The sequence below is a fragment of the Siphateles boraxobius genome, unplaced genomic scaffold, assembly GCF_051911475.1.
Source record: "Siphateles boraxobius isolate OS27281-9 unplaced genomic scaffold, OSU_SipBor_1 130, whole genome shotgun sequence".
NCBI classification, from domain to species: Eukaryota; Metazoa; Chordata; class Actinopteri; order Cypriniformes; family Leuciscidae; genus Siphateles; species Siphateles boraxobius.
The window spans coordinates 40,642,008-40,662,343 of NW_027508734.1; the positions used below are offsets into that span (position 1 = coordinate 40,642,008).

Here is a 20,336-nt window from a genome sequence, read left to right on the forward strand (position 1 = left end):
ATACAGTGTCAGTAATCAGATTGCAACTCGTTCACTTTTGCCAGTAAGATTTGAGCAACAAATTGTTGATGCAGATTAGAAACTACTGCTTAGAGAAGATATTGATCATAACAGCTGAGGTTAACCAATCTGCAATACGCATTGAAATAAAAACTAGGCAACTTATAATAAAATAAATAAATAAATACATAAATAAGCAAACACAGCATCTTAGAGAGATAGTCTATAATGTTGACATTAGTCATAAACAAAGTTAAAATCTGTTTGAGTCGCTGAATTTACAATTTTATGAATTACTGATATCTTGAATAAAGTTGCTGCTGCGTGTTTAACATTGGTAAAACATTTTAAAGGGACATCCTCTGTTTATACATATACGCACTCAGTTTGGTGTATTAAAATGTGATGGGCATTGTGCATATATTTGGACTTTCACTCAATAAAGTAGCTAAATGCAAACAAATAGCGGATTGTATTTTTACAATTGAACATGAATATCGCATATTTCAATTGACATGCTCCGCACTTGTTTCATATAGCCTATAAAGTAACCCATAGCTCCATTTTATAAAGTAGCCTGTTAATAAATTTTAGCTGAGGCGGGAGTGACTAAGAATCGTGACGGTAAAGTTTTACTTTTTTAATATAATAACTAAAAGAAGTAACAAGCAAACGTGCACTTACCGCAGACTCCGACTTCTGCACCTCTGTGCTTAACGTGAGGAACAACACTAACACCGCGCCGACACACTTTATGTTCATACTGTTTTTCAAAGATTCTGCCCTCTTAACATTGACAGTTACAACTATGGACATTTATTAAAGTTATCATATTCCTCCGTTAAGCTAACTGCAAAACCAGCAATTTTTTTCAAAAGTTACAGAGGGATTCTTGTAAAGTCTCAAGGCTGTCCTGTGCTGGCAGCGCTCGCAATAATGTAACCGTCACTTTACTGAATCCCCCTTAACCTGCTCACCGCACTACTTTATATCCCTCCGCCAAACATATAGATCCCCACAGACTTTAGGTTGTAAAGTCATGAAATGATGAAGAGATTCATTTAAATTTCTTAGGGACTTTCTTTATTAGATAAACCATTAATACAAACTATTTTACCTGCTGTTTTTTTCTTCTTTTAAATTTATAAATTTTTTTTTGATTGGGGTGTCTAGATTTGGTAGCAATGTCGTGGCGGAGGATGCATCACACAGCCACACACACACACACACACACACACACACACAAACACACACAAACACGCATTATATTTATATTAAAATAATATATATAGCCTATTATTTTTTTGATGCAGTTATTTAAAAAGTGGTGCAGCTATAATGAGTTTTTAATTTTAAGTTCACTTTTTAGTCAATAGTTCTACTTTGCTGCAGTCCCATTTACTAAAATATATGGAAATAGACTACATAAGGTTTACTTGTCCTTTCTGGCCTACTTTTATTTTTTAGTTAGTTAAAATGAGTTTTTCATTTTGCTACACAGCCTATTATGCGGATTATTGAAAACGTATAATGCATGTTTAAACGCATGTCTCGAGTCACTTGAATTGCTCTCTGATTAATTTATGTTCATCTAATGTTCATAATCTTTGTTTTATTATGTGCAAGTCTTGTGTGAGACATATTTTTTAATGATGTTTTAGCTTACACGAGTGGTACGTTGTTTTACTGATAACATTGTGGTTGTTATCGCTGTTTGTTTAGAGGCGAAAGCGTGAGGCGTGCGGGTGATTGACGGGCGAAAACCCCGCCCTCTTCTCAGAGCACAGGCACTTGCGGTGCGTGAATCTAGCTACTCTGCCGCGAGGACAGCAGAAGTTCCTTGTGAGTGAACTCTTTTTCTCAGAGGACAAACAGAAGCAAAACTAGAAAATACCTGTATAAAATACTTGTAGCATTTTCAAAGTAATATTCCAATCTCTCGTTTAATTCTTTATATTTTTCCTTATCTCACTTTTTGTCCTCCGAAGTGGACGAACCGCTCACCGAATTCTCAAATGAATAGGTTTGAAGCCATTAACGGAGGCTTACTGTGAAGACGCCGAGGATACATTACCTGCGTTTTCCATAAAGCTTTGCAAAATGAAGCTTTGGTAAGTATATTTATATGTTGTTAGACGTGTATACCAATTCAGACAATTGGATATTAAGTAGTCAACTGTCAGTTTTAGTCAGCCGAGTTAAATAAAGCACATATTTCTCGCAAGCACACATGATGGATTTGTTTCTCTCCCTCCACAGGAGTTTTGTGTTACCTGTTGTTTTGTATGCAGCGTGTGCTAAAGCGGTAAGTGTGCTATCATTATTTAAAACACTTCAACACTCACATGATGAATATACATTTCCCCATTATAGTTCACCAGAAAGGATTTGATCATTTGTTTGTTATTTAACTGAACATCTAAGTTGTTTTTAGCAATAGCCTATACATCTGGCATCATGTTTTCCAAACACATTTTGATGCATTTTAATAGACACAATTACTTACTTAACAAATTACAACCTGTGAAGATTTGTGTAGACTATTTGTTTGCCTTGTTAAAATAGTTAGATGTCAAAAGCTTACAATGGTTAGATTCCATTGCGAAGTCATTATTTAAAACAAAAAATCCATGTAAAGTCTTGTTTGATTTGTGAATTGTCTCATCACCAAACTGACAAAACACTCCTCCTCCTAATTAATATGCAATGTACCCTGTTTCTCTGCCACGCCCATTTACCCCTGTAGTATCCTATTGGCACTCACTATTCTAATTAGTATATCAGATATAAGCTTCTGTTTTGTTTTTCTTCTGTTGTGATTTTTAAGCAATAATTAAGCTGCGCATTTAGTGTGCATAATTTATGGTGCATTTATCATCTTTTTCTCATGTTGAAGAAATTGTGGCAGTAAACATTTTGTTTAAGTAGCTAATTTGAAATCTTTAAATATTAGTCAAGTCATCAAATTGTGCTAGTTGTTGGGGAGATGTGGAGGTAATGAGGTGCATATTTAATTGTTTCATATAAGTTGAGTGTATAGTGATTTATGAATAGGTGTCTTGAGGATATTTGAAAGAACAGTAAGTTGTAATTTGGCTGCTCTGATTGTCCATAAGAGTTTATTTATCATGAACAGACAGTGACCCTATGGAAAATAGGGAAAATGGATTTAATTTGAGCAGTAACTGGGAGCAATTGTATGATTAGAGAATATATGCATGACATCAGAGGATACGAAATGCACAGACCTATAAAATGGCAGCATTCTGGATGGACCCAAGCAGACATGAAATGATTATAGCCTGCACTAATAAACAGCTTAGCAGAGTAATAATTATCGGAGGGCTGAATTTTCCTCATGTTCCTTGTGTCCATGATGTGTGGATGTCTAGCACCTCACTTCAGATCTGTTTAAAATGTCAACTATAGGAATGTATAATTATAAATACTTATTTATGTTTAATAAAATAATTGAATAATCCTTATTTTAATTGGCATTTTGTTTTAATGACCACAGTGGACGGACACTTCCCAGAATGCCAATGCTTGTAGAATTTTGTTTGAACTGTAAATCAGTAAATTCCACTTTCCACGTTCTTTTCGGTTAGAGCTGCACATTTCTGGATAAATTGAGAATCACAATTTTTTGGGGGGGTTTAAAATAGAGATCACTATTCTGAATGGACAATGAAACAAAATAACATGTACTGTATGACAAAATATTCTGGCAAATTGTTAATTGCTGCAGTCTATTTAAAAATATGATTTTTAATTTATTTAAAAATCAGTTTGAATGAATGATTCATTGACTCATAAAGACTTTACTTGTTGCATTACTTGATGAATCAGCGTTTATGAACAAATCTCTTGAATGAATGATTCAATGACAAATACATTTTATAACTCTTGTCTCTTGTCAGCACCTACTGGTGTAACAAATTGATACAATCTTTATTTGAAGCGTCAAGTTACTTTCAATGGGTGATTTACTCTATTTTTATTGCTACCCTAGACATTAGTGTCTACATCTGAACTGTAAACTTTTATTCCAGTACTTCTGTGATAATTTGAATTATTGTAACACGGATAATGATACTGTGTGGTTGAAAAGACTGTTTGTTAAGCCGTTTCATACCTATGACAACTGCTTTCTCTGGGTCAGCAGCAGCCCCTATACAAATCTGAATGTTTGCTGTCAATCGTACTGTCAATGGTTTAAAGGACATAGCCAAATCTTTGTCATTTTGGAATAAGTTGCTGATTTTTTTTTTCTCATTAAGAGGCTCGGTTTATTTTCTCAATAAGAATATTGCGTGGGTGTTTGAATCGATATTGCGATCTTTTAACAATTAATCGTGCAGCTCTCCCTGTGGTATATAAAATCAAAGACAAAATCCAGTCACATGTGGTCACAGGAGATGGAGATGAAGTACTTGTTAATACTAATTGTAAACAGGGTTAGAGTGGTAAGCAAATATAATCTGTATTTGCAGAGGCATTTGGCTGGAGTGACGCACAATTGATTGTAATTTCTCAATTGTACTCAAATGAGAAACTGTGCATTTTGATGACACTGTTGATTTGGTGCGGATGGGGAAAAGTAAGGGCCGAAGCAGTGATCCCTGTGGGACACCGGTGGTGTTTAAAAAATAAACACACCACAAAAATGATGGCATGACAAAACAGTAGTTAAAAAAGCATCTGATCTAATCATAACGACGGCATGTGTTTGCATGAGCTCTGCGATTCGACAATAATCAAGTCACACCACCTTTATATTAATATGATTACTTTATTAGCCACGTTAATAAAGACCTTCTAAAGCGAAGCGATATGTTTTTGTAAGAAAAATATCCATATTTATAACTTTATAAACTCTGGCTTCTGGTAACGGCTGTACGCAAGTCTAGTTCCGGCGGGAGAGTGACCTCTGACCCGACGCATGACGTAGGATGTGGGAGTAGCATAAGCTTAGGTGAGAGAGGACACCTCTCGCGTTTCCAACAAATGGCTGGGCAATGTCCTCCGACATTTCTCTTTAAAAATTGTCATTTTAGACTTCTTTTTCGTGACCGGTGTTTAGTTTTGCTCTATTTACCGGAACTAGACTCGCGGACGAAAGCCAGTGATTATAGTTAATATAAAGTTATACATATGGATATTTTTCCCACGAAAACGCATCACTTCTCTTCAGAAGGCTTTTATTACCCCCCTGGAGCAGTATTCATTACTGTGATGGATGGATGCACATTTTTAGATCTTCAAAAAGTTAATTACTATTCCCTCCCATTGTAAAGCTTGGAATAAGTAATATATTTTTTAATATAACTCCGATTGTGTTTGGCTGAAGCCATATACACCTAGGATGGCTTGAGGGTGAGTAAATTATGGGATCATTTTGATTTATAACTATCCCTTTATGCAGAACGGTTTGGCCCGACGGTGGAAAAGCAGCTATTTTCTGGACAGTGACACAATTTTCTCTTTATGTAGACGTCACTTTAACTATAGACTTTTTAGAGGTATGCTTGTGGAGGGTCAGACCTCCAACATCCTTCAGAAAGGTCATCAGGAATGATGAAGCAGTGAAGATAAGTTCTTAAGAGTCTTTGATGGGGTCATGTAGCAATGTTCAGGGAAGAAGGAGGCGGGAACCGGCGAACAATCAAAATAAACTTTATTTAAAATAAAACAAACAAACTAAAATACCGCCAGCAGCCCCTCGCGGACGACTGCTGGCTTACCCAAACTAAAACATAACGGCCAGCAGCCCCTCGCGGACGACTGCTGGCTAAAATAAAACACAAATACAAAAACACAACTAAAATCAGGCCTGTTCCTCTCTCTTCCCGGGTTTCGGCACCAGTGTAGCAATGTTCAGGGAAGAAGGAGGCGGGAACCGGCGAACAATCAAAATAAACTTTATTTAAAATAAAACAAACAAACTAAAATACCGCCAGCAGCCCCTCGCGGACGACTGCTGGCTTACCCAAAATAAAACATAACGGCCAGCAGCCCCTCGCGGACGACTGCTGGCTAAAATAAAACACAAATACAAAAACCAGAACAACTAAAATCAGGCCTGTTCCTCTCTCGATCATCAACGTCGTCGCTCCTCCTTTATGCTTCCGCTCCTCCGTGAGAGATGCGAGACCGGTGTGCTCACAGGTGTTGCTCATTATCAATCGCACCACCGGCCTCGCGCCATTCTCTCACGTCCCTCGGCCGTCCTGTTCGCCACATACCCCCATCGCCCCTCACAGGCCGGGGGGTACCCACGAGCCTGTGCCTACTCCCCCCCCGGCGGCGGCGATCCCTGGGGGGTATGGACCGACAAGCCGAGGGAAATGGAGACGGAAGCATGAGGAGCGACAGATCGAGAGAGGGGAGAGAGGAAAAAAAAAAAAAAATGGTCCGGTTCCCACAACGCGCTGCCATCTGGTCCCCCACCAGCTGGGCGATCTCCTCCGCGGTGCCTGGCGGTGACGCTGGATGGCCCTCGGTGGACGGTTCGACGCTCCTCCGCCGCCCGGTGGACGGCGACGGCTCCTCGGGTGCCTTGGGCAGACGGTAGGAGTCCCCCGCTCCCTGCACCTCCCCTTCTCTGGTGGACGGCAGCAGGCTCCGGCCCACGGCGAGCGGCGGCGACTCCTCCTCTCCCTCCCGGATGGCAGCCGCCCCTCCAATACACAGGCGGCCGGCAGCGAGCTCGACCGTCCAACCGGCAACTCTCTCCAGCGCACCGCCTCGAGCGTCCATGGCCGCGAGTCCCCCGCTCCCTGCTCCTCCCCTTCTGGCGGATGGCAGCAGGCTCCGGCCCACGGCGAGCGGCGGCGACTCGCGCACCATGCTCGATGACACCGCGGATTCCCCACAGCGGCGAGGACTCTCTGACAGCGCGTTCCTCCCTCTTCCCGGGTTTCGGCACCAGTGTAGCAATGTTCAGGGAAGAAGGAGGCGGGAACCGGCGAACAATCAAAATAAACTTTATTTAAAATAAAACAAACAAACTAAAATACCGCCAGCAGCCCCTCGCGGACGACTGCTGGCTTACCCAAACTAAAACATAACGGCCAGCAGCCCCTCGCGGACGACTGCTGGCTAAAATAAAACACAAATACAAAAACCAAACACAACTAAAACAGGCCTGTTCCTCTCTCGATCATCAACGTCGTCGCTCCTCCTTTATGCTTCCGCTCCTCCGTGAGAGATGCGAGACCGGTGTGCTCACAGGTGTTGCTCATTATCAATCGCACCACCGGCCTCGCGCCATTCTCTCACGTCCCTCGGCCGTCCTGTTCGCCACAGGTCAATATAGAGGTCAGGGTCTTAGGTGAACAGTCTTAGGTGATCTTTTTTCTACAGGCAAGAACAATAAATCTTTATTCGTGTGCTGACATTTACCAGAAATTGTAAGCTCCTACATAGGTTTTAAATGGTTAATTGGCCCAAATTCTTCAACTGGATTATGAGGAGCAAGGCAATACAAGGAGCCAAGTATTAGTGAACTGGTGAAATATCTCAAGTCTATAGAAAAGACTTTAGAAAATGAAACTGTTAAACCGTAAAATATCATTCACAGTTTATTTGCTTTTAAGTGTAATCTGTCAGTTATAAAAATTTGTGATGGCTAAGCAAATGTTTTGTTGATGAATTTAATTATTTATTATATCAGAATAGGGGTAATTGTCAATTTTTTACTAGCAAATCAGAGACAATAAGAGGCTGGTAGTTGAAAGCACCAGATTAACGATTTCATTACACCCTTTTCAATTCAAAGTTAAGTCTCACTCTTTAAATTACACACTGGGAAATATGTTTTGTAAACATCTAGGGTTTGTGTATTTGATATTGCTTTTTACATTATATCACAGACCAAGTGGGGTAGTGGATCATATATTTATATACTGATGTATGGAACATTCACACCATATCTTTTATTTGTATAAATTCTCATCTGCAGCCACTTTTTCTGGTTATAGAAAAAAATCAAAATCTTACTGGCAAAACAGCCATTTATATCTAATAGCGCTTCTGAAACAGACTCATAGTTAGGGGTGTGTGTATGGGGGTAGAATTGTTCCATTATTCCAAATAAATAGATTATGTTCCACAAATAAATGTAAAGAGATTCACAAAACTATATCAAGTTCACAAATAAATAGATTAAGATCCACAAATAAATGTAAAGACTTTCACAAAGAATTATAAAACTCACAAATAAATAGAATGAGATTTGCAAATAAAAAATATATTTACAAATGTTGGCATTTATTTGTGAATGGGTTCCTGTGCATTTGTAAATCCCCTCACGCATTTGTGGATTTTGAAACACTTCTACCGTCGACGTGCAGATAAATCCACAAATAAGTGGACAACACCCACCCTTTACCTAAGCCAATCAGATAACGGCCACATTGAGCTGACCAATCGTAGCACGTTCTCGCTACAACCAATCACGTTAGGCTTTACACTCGGGGTGGTCTTGCCCTGAAATAACTTTGCTCGTTCATCTGCATTGGCTCAAATAGGAAGTGTAGGCTAAGAAAGACCCATAATATTGCTTCAGTAAAATGTTTAAAATTTGGATTTCGTTAGAGTTAGACCATGAGACTGCGTATCAAGCCAAGACACATTTTTATGAGCCTTTGAAAATGCCAGAGAAACAGGGCTTACGTTATGGGAACAACGCATTATGGAAGGATAACGTTATTCATGATAAAACAGAAAAGCATCAATACGTTGCTGACTAATGAATAACTAGATTCAACCGCGTGATACATACGCGAGTTTGTGTAATATTGAGGAAATTACTGTCACAACAGCTTTTCCCACTTCTTCAGTCAAGTTTTAAATAGCAGGTCCGTGGATCTAATGATTAAATATAGGCTATAACATGCATTTAAAAGTGAAATGCCCAGCAGACAGCAGCGATTTGAATTTATCCATTAAAACGCTTGATGACACAAATAATATTTGATATGAATCAGACTTAATAATTGTATTGTAAAAGTTAGACTACTTACAGCATCCAATATTTAAATGCAAATATGTATTTTTTCAGCATTATCCACTCAAAACCCAAGTAGACACGCTGTTACATCTTCAATGATGGTCATTTGGGCTGATATTTTGTATTTTACATAATATTTATGTCCTATAGCTGGCTATTTTGTCACAACGATTGTGCTTTAAAAGACAAAATCGTCCGTTTTGTAATTTATTACATCGTGTCTACCCCGTGCGAGGCTTTCTACATTGGACAAACAGAGGAGCAAATGTGCAAATGAAGTGTCCTCCATATAGTTGCTTGTAGTAGCCGCTACTTCAGAAGAAGACCGGGCATCCGTTTACTATCAGTGAATCATCGTGTCGCGCAGCACCGCGTCCAGTAGACACTATCACGAATTATGAATTTTCATGTAGCCAGCATAGTCAATAAAGAAGATTATACGTCATATATCTTCAGGTAAGAAAACAGACGTCATGGGCAAAATGTGTTAACATTGCAAACATGTTAGTTTTACATGATTTGAAACTGCTACGGCAGGGAAGATAATCGGCTTTGCTTTTGACGCGCCTCTTGACTTCGGTAGAGAGGGGGTTATGATGCTCGGGATCTGTGATGATCATTTGCGTGTAATCCTGAGTTAATGATAAAGAATAATAAATATAAAGAAGCCTTAAACTCCAACAATCTTTTGGAAACGGTGTGTTTTAACCACACAAACAGCTAATTTGAATGAAGCTCCCATTACAGCTGCTTTCAGGGGTGCAAATATCTGCAAAATTAATCAGACCCAGTTCTCGCCCGAGTGTAAAGCCTAACGTGATTGGTTGTAGCGAGAACGTGCTACGATTGGTCAGCACAATGTGGCCGTGATCTGATTGGCTTAGGTAAAGGGTGGGTGGAGTCCACTTATTTGTGGATTTATCTGCACGTCGACAGTAGAAGCGTTTCAAAATCCACAAATGCGTGAGGGGATTTACAAATGCACAGGAACCGATTCACAAATGCGTGAGGGGATTTACAAATGCACAGGAACCGATTCACAAATGCGTGAGGGGATTTACAAATGCACAAAAAACGGTTCACAAATAAATGCCAGGCCAAGTTGTGTTTGTGGCATAAAACACATTTGTTAATATAGATTTTTATTCGCAAAGCTGATTTTATTTATTTGTGAGTTTTATATTTTTTTGTGAAACTCTTTATATTTATTTGTGGATCTTAATCTATTTATTTGTGAATTTGATATATTTTTGTGAATCTCTTTACATTTATTTGTGGATCATAATCTATTTATTTGGAATGATGGAACAATTCTACCCCCATATGTGTGATATTGACAAAAAAATGAAATATCAATATTTTCTGAGATTTCATTAATAACGGTAATTAGATGATATTTTCTGAGTGTGTTATTGTGTTGGTACGTTGGCAGGTTTTGGTCTGCCATGGACAGATAACGCCTAAAGCTTTTGATATTCTTCATATTCTGTGTGGTGGTCAGGTCACAGTAGTGACAAACTTTTTTTTCCCCAATATGTTTCAATTGATTTCTTCCTTTTATGGGCACTTTTATCTTTGCAAATCCATTTTTAAACCTAATTATTTATATGCATGCATCATCTTTTGGTTCAATTTCATAAATGTAATCAAATTCAATTATTATAATAATAATAATACACAATAGGACTGTAACCAATCAAATTAATTAAATATAAACAAAATTCATATTTGGAATGGAGAGAAAACAGAGAAGCTACATGAAGTGACATTTAAAAGCATTTACACAGACTGTTTAGTACATTTCAGATGTGACATGATTAATTGCAGTCACAAATGCATAAGTAATATTTTTATGTTTTAAACAAAACATGGAATATTGATATTTGAAATGATTTAATACATGAAAAGATACTTGAAATGTGAAATAATTTAAAACCACCAATAGGTGGCAGCAAGCCACTGTTGAGTGAGTCATTGAGATTTAATCGATTCATTCAAAGGGCTGATTCATTCAGGAATGAAGAGTCATTGAATCATTGATTCAACTGATTCGTTCAAAAAGCAGATTCGTTCAAAAAGCAGATTCATTCAGTAAGGAAACACCGCTATATGTTGCTCAGAGACGCAATTACAGTGCTGTCTGTGCTTTGTTTTTAACTATTTTCGTAGGCGAAATAGAGCAAAAACAGGCAATATGGTGTCTAAAATCTAAGTCGCTTAATTTTAACTTCTTGTTTATTAAACTTGTATAAAATTAACATCACATTTGTTATCATGCTGATATCTGGAGAAAAACTGCACTCTTCGTGTGATATTTATTAACTATATTAAATTATTTAAATGTAGACGAAATCACACAGTGAAAGCGTGCACTCTAAATGCGCACCCGCACTAGTCTAATCTACTACTAGACTACATCACGTAGACATAGTAGGCTATATAAGTCCGTGAGAGTCAGATAATGTCAGATCGCACTTGTCAAAAACAAGTATTTTAGTATTTTAACTATGCCGAAGGCAATGGATTCCAATAACAAGGTGCACATAGTGTAAGGCAAAGGCATCATTTTCCTTTAAAATTCCATAATGCGTAAAATCGAAAATGTAATCTATATAAAATATCATGCCATTTTATTATGTAAAATAACTTTATTTGGGTGTGGGATAAAGGATGGGGATTAATGTTGAGTCTATGTCGAGAAAAAAACTAAAACATGGCTAATCTTTACTGTCACTTCACAAATGAAAATCTCTGAGAATCTGTTGTGGTGTTGTGGTTTTTGTCCTAATGTTATCACAGAGGACACCCCATTCTTCCTCCCCCATAAACAATTCCCGCGCTGCCTGGTAAAACATGTTGAGAGTTTGCTTTTCATTGCTGCAGGTGTCGCTTTCTAGAACATTCCTTCAGGTCAGACTTAGACACTTTGTGATTGCTTTGTGATTTGTTAGTGCCTCTCCCTGTTTGAACATTCCGTGGGGCACAAATTCTGTATGTCCCTCCATCCATTTAAAAGCTTTAACGCTAGGAGGTAATGTTTATGGCCCTCTATTGGATATTAGGTTAAGTGGATTGTGATAGATGAGTTGTCAGTAGGATTGAGGGCATAATGGAGAAGAGTTTTGTTTTTCTGTTTGTTGGATCTTAAATATCATTTCAATGTATAGGTGTATGTTCAGAAATAAATAGCAACATAGCAAGCTGTCATTTAACAGATACTTTTATAGATATTTACTGTAACGTGTGAAGACTCCCTGGAGTACACGCACAAAATTCATTCATTCATTTATTCTTAATTTTTTTTATTTTACTTGCCAGACTTTTCACATGGAATGCCAAAATTATGCAAAATCTAGATATTATAATCTAAAATATACATTTCAAACACTAATAAAGAGTAAGCACTAAGTACACGTTTTTTTTATTCACTTTGGTACTATTTTCACAAGTTTGGTGGTCATTTTCAGAACCTGATCCCATGCTTTCATTAGTTATTTCAATTTCAGTCCACATAATCATTTTTTCAGACACAAGATTATGGTAATATGTATGAGAACATTTGGTTAATCACCGAAACACATGATCTTCTTTCAATTTAGCACTTTTAACAATCAGTTCATTCATCAGCAAATAATTCACCCTTGTTGTTGAAATAATTACAGTAATACAGGCTACAGTTGCCACATTAGAAATACACTTACATTACCTAACTTATGTAACTGAAGCCATACTGTATGTAATAGTATCTATCTAGTGAGTTATCAAAAGGTATGATGAAGTTATGAAACTGCCATGAGGTTTTCTAGAAAAGAGTTTGCTGGCAATACAGTAAATGTTTTCCCTGTGCCATATGACTGAATCTGTACTGCAGTTGACCTTTATAGAGGTGAGTTACAGTAATGTGCTACCATGGTAATCTGGACAGTATCATATGGCATGCATACTGTAATGTAAAATGCTGTGTTTTATGCCATCTGTCTCCCTTCTACTGATGCATCTCTGATGTTACTATACAGTCATTGACTCTTTCTTCTCTCTTGTACTTTATCCTGCTCTATATGTTCACAAATGGCAAATTTCTCTTTCTCCCTGAAGAATTCATTACATTTGGTTATCCATATCGGAAATTGCAAACAAGTTCTATAGAAACTTTCTATAGAATCAATATCTATAGAAAAATCTATATGTGTAAATGATTCATTAATTTACCATTAAGGTCAGTTGGATTAAATGATAGACAAATGTATTTAACTGAATGAGAAGAGATGCAAACCAAAAGTTTGATAATAAGAGCTCTATGAAAGGCAGCTACTGTGAATGAAACATTTATATATATGAAACACTTATTTTGTGTTGTGAAAAGTATACTTTGTGATTTTGTGTAATGTACTAATACAATCGAAAATATGCTAAAATGTTTGAAAAAAAGTGCACTTTTGATGATCTGCTGTTATATTAGTACTAAAAGTTTTGAGATGTACAGCTTACTTGTAAAAAATAGTACCAAAGCGAATGATTTAAAAAAAAAAAAGAACAAATATCAAACTACAAGCAATAGCACAAATATACACAATAGAATAAACACAATAGATGCAAATTACATAAACTGTGCTTTTCAGGTTTTTCTATGTAGATCTAACAGTAGTTAGATACAGATTAGGTAGATTAGGTAGATAATTTGAATAAAGTAATCAAATGTAAAATAACACTGCATAGTCTTTGTTGTATAAATAAAATCTAGACTAATCCTTAAAGTTAAAGTCACAAAAGTTCAGTAAGTACATTGAGTGCATTTTTTGTTTGTTTTTTTGCAGTGAATCAGTTGACGGCAGCCTGATTATTAGGTTGCTGTCACTTTAAGACATAATGCACGTATCCAGTTTACTGATATTGAACACATGCATTGTCTTTCTCAACTGTTGTTTACGTTCACTTAAGACATCACAGACTATGTTTAGTAGGATAATCGGCAAGACGGGCATTTAGACATAATAGTCCGTTCAAGCACAAGACGTGTAAGAGCTCAATTCAGTGTTAGTGACTTTCTGGGCTTTCTGTCAGATGCGCGTGAGTTATCTTTCACGTCTTCTTGCTAAAAAACACGTGCAAATGATAAACTTTCATGACCATACAGCACTGGCCCTATCGGGACAGTGACAATTCTGTCAACTCTTGGCCATCGGGCTGTCCTGTCGAGCCCTGCATTTATATCTAGCTTGTCGATTCTCTACACTCACAGCCCAGCGACGGTGCGTAAAGCTCAGCAGGCAATGAAAATATATCTGCACTGAACTTATTTTTTGCCTCTAACTCAATCACAGGCGCCTGAACTCGTACAATTCACAAGCCAATTGCTAATTAAATAATTTTTTTAGTCGCCTAGCGTGAAATTTGGTCGCATATGCGAGTGATTTACTTGCATATTAGATGGTTGAACAGGGTTAAGAGACAGTATAAAGAATATTGTATTCACATTGTATTGTATTTTTTCTTTCCTTCATTCCATTTCACTAGTTTCCATCCCATTAAAGTCCATAAGCATTCATGTGTGTTCTCCTTCTAGTCCTAAATGTATTGCTCCACTATCTCATTGTTTACTCATCCATCCATTTTCGATCAAATCTTTTTCCTGAGACTAAACATTAAGATTTTTAAGAGCGACATTAAATGATTAAGAGCGAGATGTCTTTTGTAGTTTACTTTCCAGGTGGCTTAATTTCCTGTTCCCTTGTCTCTTACAGTCTCTCTCTTTGCCTCTTCAGATCTGTCGAGAAGAAATGAAGTTAATCTCAATGTCAGTGAGAGATTTATTCCATACATGGCCAGCTTTTATTGTACAACGGCCTGTGGTTGCACATGAGAGAGATCTCTTATATCTGCACGTTCATAGTGCCAAAAAGCGAACAGTTTTACTGATTTTTCATCTTTCATGAGGATGGATAGCAGGCTGTATACAGTATGTAGATCTGTGTATGTTTGTGGGACCACGTGTGTGGCCTGGCTTTTATTGCTTCACTCAGTCACATCTCCAGCCAGGCTCTAATGTCCTGCAGTTACAATCCATAAGTATAAATCACAGCACGCTAATATAACACTTTGAGCTGCTATGGATAATTTAACTTAATACAGGTTGTAAAGACCTGCTGAGTGTCTCTGTCCCTCGTCGTCTCCATTTCTGTCCCTCCCATAGTTTTACATGGTCTTCTTTTTGCCCGTCACCTTCTTTTTCTTTATTTGTAGTCTTTCTTTCTGTTCATATCTTCTCCTTTTTTTCTCGGTACACTGATCTCCCTCTTTCTGTTGTATATACCTTCTTATTGAACTTTTCATATCATGCAGCAAGTAGCACAGTCCTAAAGTGTCAATAATAAATACCAGAGATTTGAGAGATTACAGTCTCGGAGGTGTTGACAGATGCCTCCTCCACAGCTGATTTAAGAGAGTGACAGGACTAAATGCATGGCAGTGACATTTTTGTCTTTGTCTTGCCATCGGCTCTGCACGTATGATAATGCTCACTCATGTTCAAAGCAAGCAAAGGGTCAAAGGTTACACTATGGAAACAGAGTGAGAGTGTGTGGAGAGGGCATCTTAACATTTTTTCCGTCACTCACTTGGGTTTCTGACACATTTTAAAAGAAAAAGAGGAAGGAAAGGACATAAGACTGTGGAAAAGAATACAAGGTTTTTTGACATTTATTTGAACTTGCACACGTATATAAAAGTGGAGTATATCAAAAATATTGTATGTATTTTAGTATATACTGCCAACTCAGTTGTTCCTGCTCATCCAAAAGCAAATGTGAATTGACCATCTCTCCCTCTTTACTACTAGATATAGCATGAAATAAACATGAATGAACATCAGAAGTTTGTTTTGAAAGATACAGTACAACAATATGTCCCGTAAGGTTACATTTACCTCAAAGTCCATTCAATGACCATAGCTTGATGGTTAGCTAGAAAGATTAACTCTAGACTCTAGAGAGAGTATTTTGCTAAATGTTATATAAGGTTAAATTACAGAGCACATTGCTAGAACTGCCCCATCCTGCAAATTTGCCTTACAACATTAGGAGGATCAGGTCCTTCCTATCAGAGCATGCTACACAACTCCTTGTCCAAGCGCTTGTTCTATCCAGACTGGCCTATTGTAATGCTCTCCTGGCAGGTCTTCCAGCTTGCTCTGTCAAACCTCTGCAACTGATCCAAAATGAGACAGCAAGAGTGGTCTTTATCGAGCCAAAGAGGGCACACGTCACTCCTCTCCTCACAAAAGTGCACCAGTTGCCAGTCGCCCGAGCATTAAAATTCAAGTCACTGACTTTTGCCTACAGAACAACCACTGGCTCTGCTCCCTTTTACCTAAACTCATTACTTCAGACTTACGTGCCATCCAGAAACTTGCACTCTGCAAGTGAACGCCGTCTTGTGGTGCCATCTCAAAGAGGCACAAAATCTCTTTCTCTGACCTTTACCATGACTGTTCCCTGCTGGTGAAATGATCTCCCTAACTCAACCAGAGCTGCTGAGTCCGTGACCATTTTCAAGAAAGACTTCAGCAACACTTGATTCATTAATACTAACACTTTATCTTCTATTATATATCTATTATCTTTATAAAAATAATAATAATAATAATAAAAAAGTATACATACTGCGTTAGATTAAACTGGTAAAGGTCATAGCACTTGCGTATTGTTGTCCTATTGTTAGTTTAATTGCTTCTATTGTTCTCATTTGTAAGTTGCTTTGGATAAAAATGTCTGCTAAATGAATAAATGTAAATGTGTTTGCACTAAATTTATTATATTTTTTACTTTAAATAATTAATGTTTGAATGAAAAGTTTTCATGACATTCACCATTTAAATGTTTATATTTAAAAAACTGAAGTGCAGAAAAAACACAATTATGTAATTAAAAGGTTATTATTATTATATTATTATTATATAGTTGTAAAACTGCCTTATAAATCAGTTGTTAGTTGTAACCTGGAGTATTTTAGTAATGTACTTTTGTAAAATTGAATTGAGATTGGAATTTAATCAAAATCAAATCAAGTTGTGTAATTTGTGTAAATAACAGCCCTAATTGCTATGTGGTTATTTGGTACTGGCACAAAGGAAATATAGTGGATTTTAAAAATTATTTTTCCCTTTATCCAAAAAAGTCCAATCACATCTCCTCAACAAGCTGCATAAATCTTAGCAAGAATGTTACGTGGGATTACAGATTTGTTAAATGCCCTTAAGCAGTAGTAACAGTGATTTTTGCATTCTTAAAAAAAAAAAAAGCTTGAATGAGAGACATATGTGGAATCTGTATGTAGAATAAAAGGCAAATGCAGTTCTGACATTGAGAGCATGGATAAATACATAGATGAAAGATTGATGGAGGAAAATAAAACTTCCCCTTAGGGGTAAAGAAGAGTCTTTTCCCTCTTGAAGAGGGCCCCCTTTCATTGTAACAAAGATAGGTTTATGTTTATGTTGTTTTAGTTCATGGTACATGCCTTGTCTTACACCATCTACATGACACTATAGCCTTGGGCTGTATTTACTCTTTTCTTTTATATGGATTTTTGCTCTTTTTGCTCTGTTTTTCTTTCATTGGTTGTTGTTTGCTTGCTTTCACTCATTCTTTCAATTCTTTCATGTACCCCACCCTTCTCTGTCATCCATATAATCTTCACAGTGAATTGACACCCTCAGGTCAACCCTAAAAACCCATAAAAAAGGAGCACACTAATATTTACCAGCAGTGATCCGTAAGAATTATTAGTGAGTAAGCAAGTAAGTAAGTATTCATAGATCTGTGTATTTGAAAGTTGTTGTTGTGATGCAAGAAAGCCTGTTATTGGAATGGCTCTGTTTATTCATCTGTGTTTTGCCTCCCCTCCTTCTCTACAGGACTACATCATCCTTTCTTCCCTCTGTTGTTCTTTCCACATATCTATTGCACAGGATCTCCTTAATTCCTCCCTCATTCTTTACCTATGATGTGTCCACCTGTGAATTATATTAACAGTTTTCTGTAGTTTTATGCCAACAGCTCAAATGTACCCTTGTCTAAGCTTTGTTTGTGCATGAGCCGTCTTGTAGGGTCACTGGAAACAGCATAAGGTGTCAGGTGTTAATGAGAAAATATTTTTTTCGCATTAATTATTCATGTTTCATATCAAAGTATTGTTGTGGATGTTATTCTGAAGGCCTCTCTTTTCCCCCTCCTAATGATAATAGAGCTTTCTTTCTATCTTTGTCTCTCTGTTTCTCTCATTAACCAACCACCCTTGCTTATCAACAGAGGAATTTGCTTCATGGTTTTTTATTTTTATTTTGATATCAGTTTCCTCCATATACTCTGAGTGGCCATAGAAACAGAAAGAGATTTGTGATGACATTTTTACAGTTTCTACGTTCTGCTTTTCAATTTCTACCATCATTTAACTCTCATTCAAAACCTGTATGACTTACTTTATTGTATGGAACTCAAAAGAAGACATTTCGAAGAACATTGATGCCCAAATAATATTGGATGCCATTTGACTTTAATTGTATGGAGATTTAAGACATTTATTTTAAACTTCACACCTGGTCAAAATTGACCCTTCGCAAAGACCCGCCCCCCTTAGTTACTGTCGCTATGTCCGACAAGCTACGCCGCTCTCTCACGCACACACCATGTTCTCACGCAGTGAAAAATACATCGCGGATCAGAGAGGAGACTGACAATACGCTGACAGACAGGACAGACCAGGTTACTTTTCGGTTACTTTTGATACTAAACATATTAAACAAAGTCTCGCCTTTCAAATTTGGTCATTTTTAAAAAGAAATTTAAACAATAAATACCGTTTTGTGGCTCTTTAATGTGTCGTGACAGATCGCTGTAGAGCCTCAGTTAAAGCTGCTCGTGAACCGATCATCTATTCCTTCTAGTACATTTATAGCATCAAATAAACATGAATGAACATAAGAAGGAAGGCGAAGGGTCAATTGCAATTGCATCCCTGCGAAGGGTCAATTGCATTGTTGCAAGAAAAACAAAAATCACAAAAAAGTTGCAACAGTGCATGACTAGCATTTTATTATTACATTCAGAAATAACGTAAAATACCAGTAAATAAAATGAAATATTTCAAACATTATCTATAAACATGGATTTTAGGCCTCCTCACTCTACAACAAAATTATTAATAATTTTAATAAATATTCAGAACGGAACAGGACTGAAAAATATAAGAATAAAACAAACATAAATTTATAGTGTCATTCATTACAGTCGGCAAGCCTAAACAAATTTGTATAAAGCAAAACTGAAACTACCGGCTTGTGGGAAATGTGCTTTACAAATAAACTTGGGCTCACATACCTCTCTCTCATTCGGGACAAATCCAAATGTTTTGTGTGTTTGACGTTAATTGCATAATGTAAGTTGCTTTGGAATGTAAGTCGCAGCACATTTCAGATTTGACTTTTAATCCAGAACATACAGTCCTGGTGAAGTTTTCCTCAGCAAACGCCTCTATAAAGCTTAAGTGTGCGTGACTCTATAGTATTACATTATAATCTACTGTAGCATAGTTTAGCTTAGCACGGTCAAGTACTATCATGTGTAAAGCATCGAAAGTATGTGTATCACCTTATAGTTAAATTAGAGGTAATTTTAGTGGTAATATGGCTGCAATCTTTTGGAGTTTCAGTGCAAAAAATCCTAGACGTCAAAATGCTAGACGTCATACCCCCTCCCCCCAACCCCCCCGATAGCTTTTGCCCCGGAGCTAGACATTCCCATGATGGCATTCCCAAATCTGTGACAGGGGCAGGCCTCAGCTTAGTCTCCAACCGTTAGCTGAACCCCCTCACCTGCACACCCCGTCCCAGTATGCACACCCACCGCCTCTGATCCTCTGTATTATTACCCTCAGCTCTGATGCTTTCTTCTTTCTCCTTCTCAAACATTTACCCTTCTCCTTAATCCAAAAATATCATACCTTTGCCGAGACCATCATCATTTACTTAGTCTCTTCTTTCCCCCCTCTTTGTCACCCTCTATCCTGTCTTGAAAGATGAATGCACCTCATCACTCTTTCCACGACCTTTTTACCTATCTGTCTCACCTGTATGTTCCTGCCTAACTGCTCCAAGGCAGATTTAGGGCAGATCCTGTTGGCTATCTTTTTACTTTTTTTCTGTAAAAGACAATGGTAATATACTGCTCATTAATTATATCAATGTAGTTGTGTAATCACATGAGGGAGTGGAGAGAATGAAGAAGAGTGGACTGGTGGTCTTCAGATTTAAAGCACTATAAATACTAAT

General features: G+C 37.4%; 2 protein-coding genes across 6 annotated transcripts in view; one reads left to right on the forward strand and one right to left on the reverse strand.

Annotated features, from left to right (window-relative positions):
- Positions 1–955, reverse strand: part of col4a5 (collagen, type IV, alpha 5 (Alport syndrome)) — a 62,604-nt gene extending 61,649 nt beyond the window's left edge. Inside the window, exon 1 of the mRNA XM_077229515.1 lies at positions 685–955. Within this exon, the coding sequence (XP_077085630.1) occupies positions 685–816 (132 nt within the window). The 5' untranslated portion in view covers positions 817–955. The remainder of the gene's footprint in view (positions 1–684) is intronic.
- Positions 956–1,739: 784 nt separating this feature from the next.
- col4a6 (collagen, type IV, alpha 6) overlaps positions 1,740–20,336 on the forward strand; it is a 157,469-nt gene continuing 138,872 nt past the window's right edge. For 3 of the 5 annotated variants that reach the window (XM_077229510.1, XM_077229512.1, XM_077229511.1), the window contains exons 1-3: positions 1,740–1,842; positions 1,989–2,111; positions 2,260–2,305. In XM_077229510.1, coding sequence (XP_077085625.1) covers positions 2,101–2,111; positions 2,260–2,305 — 57 coding nt within the window. In that variant the 5' untranslated portion in view covers positions 1,740–1,842; positions 1,989–2,100. Of the gene's footprint in view, positions 1,843–1,988; positions 2,112–2,259; positions 2,306–20,336 lie in introns of those variants that run through there. The other 2 variants (XM_077229509.1, XM_077229513.1) reach the window with 1 other exon arrangement.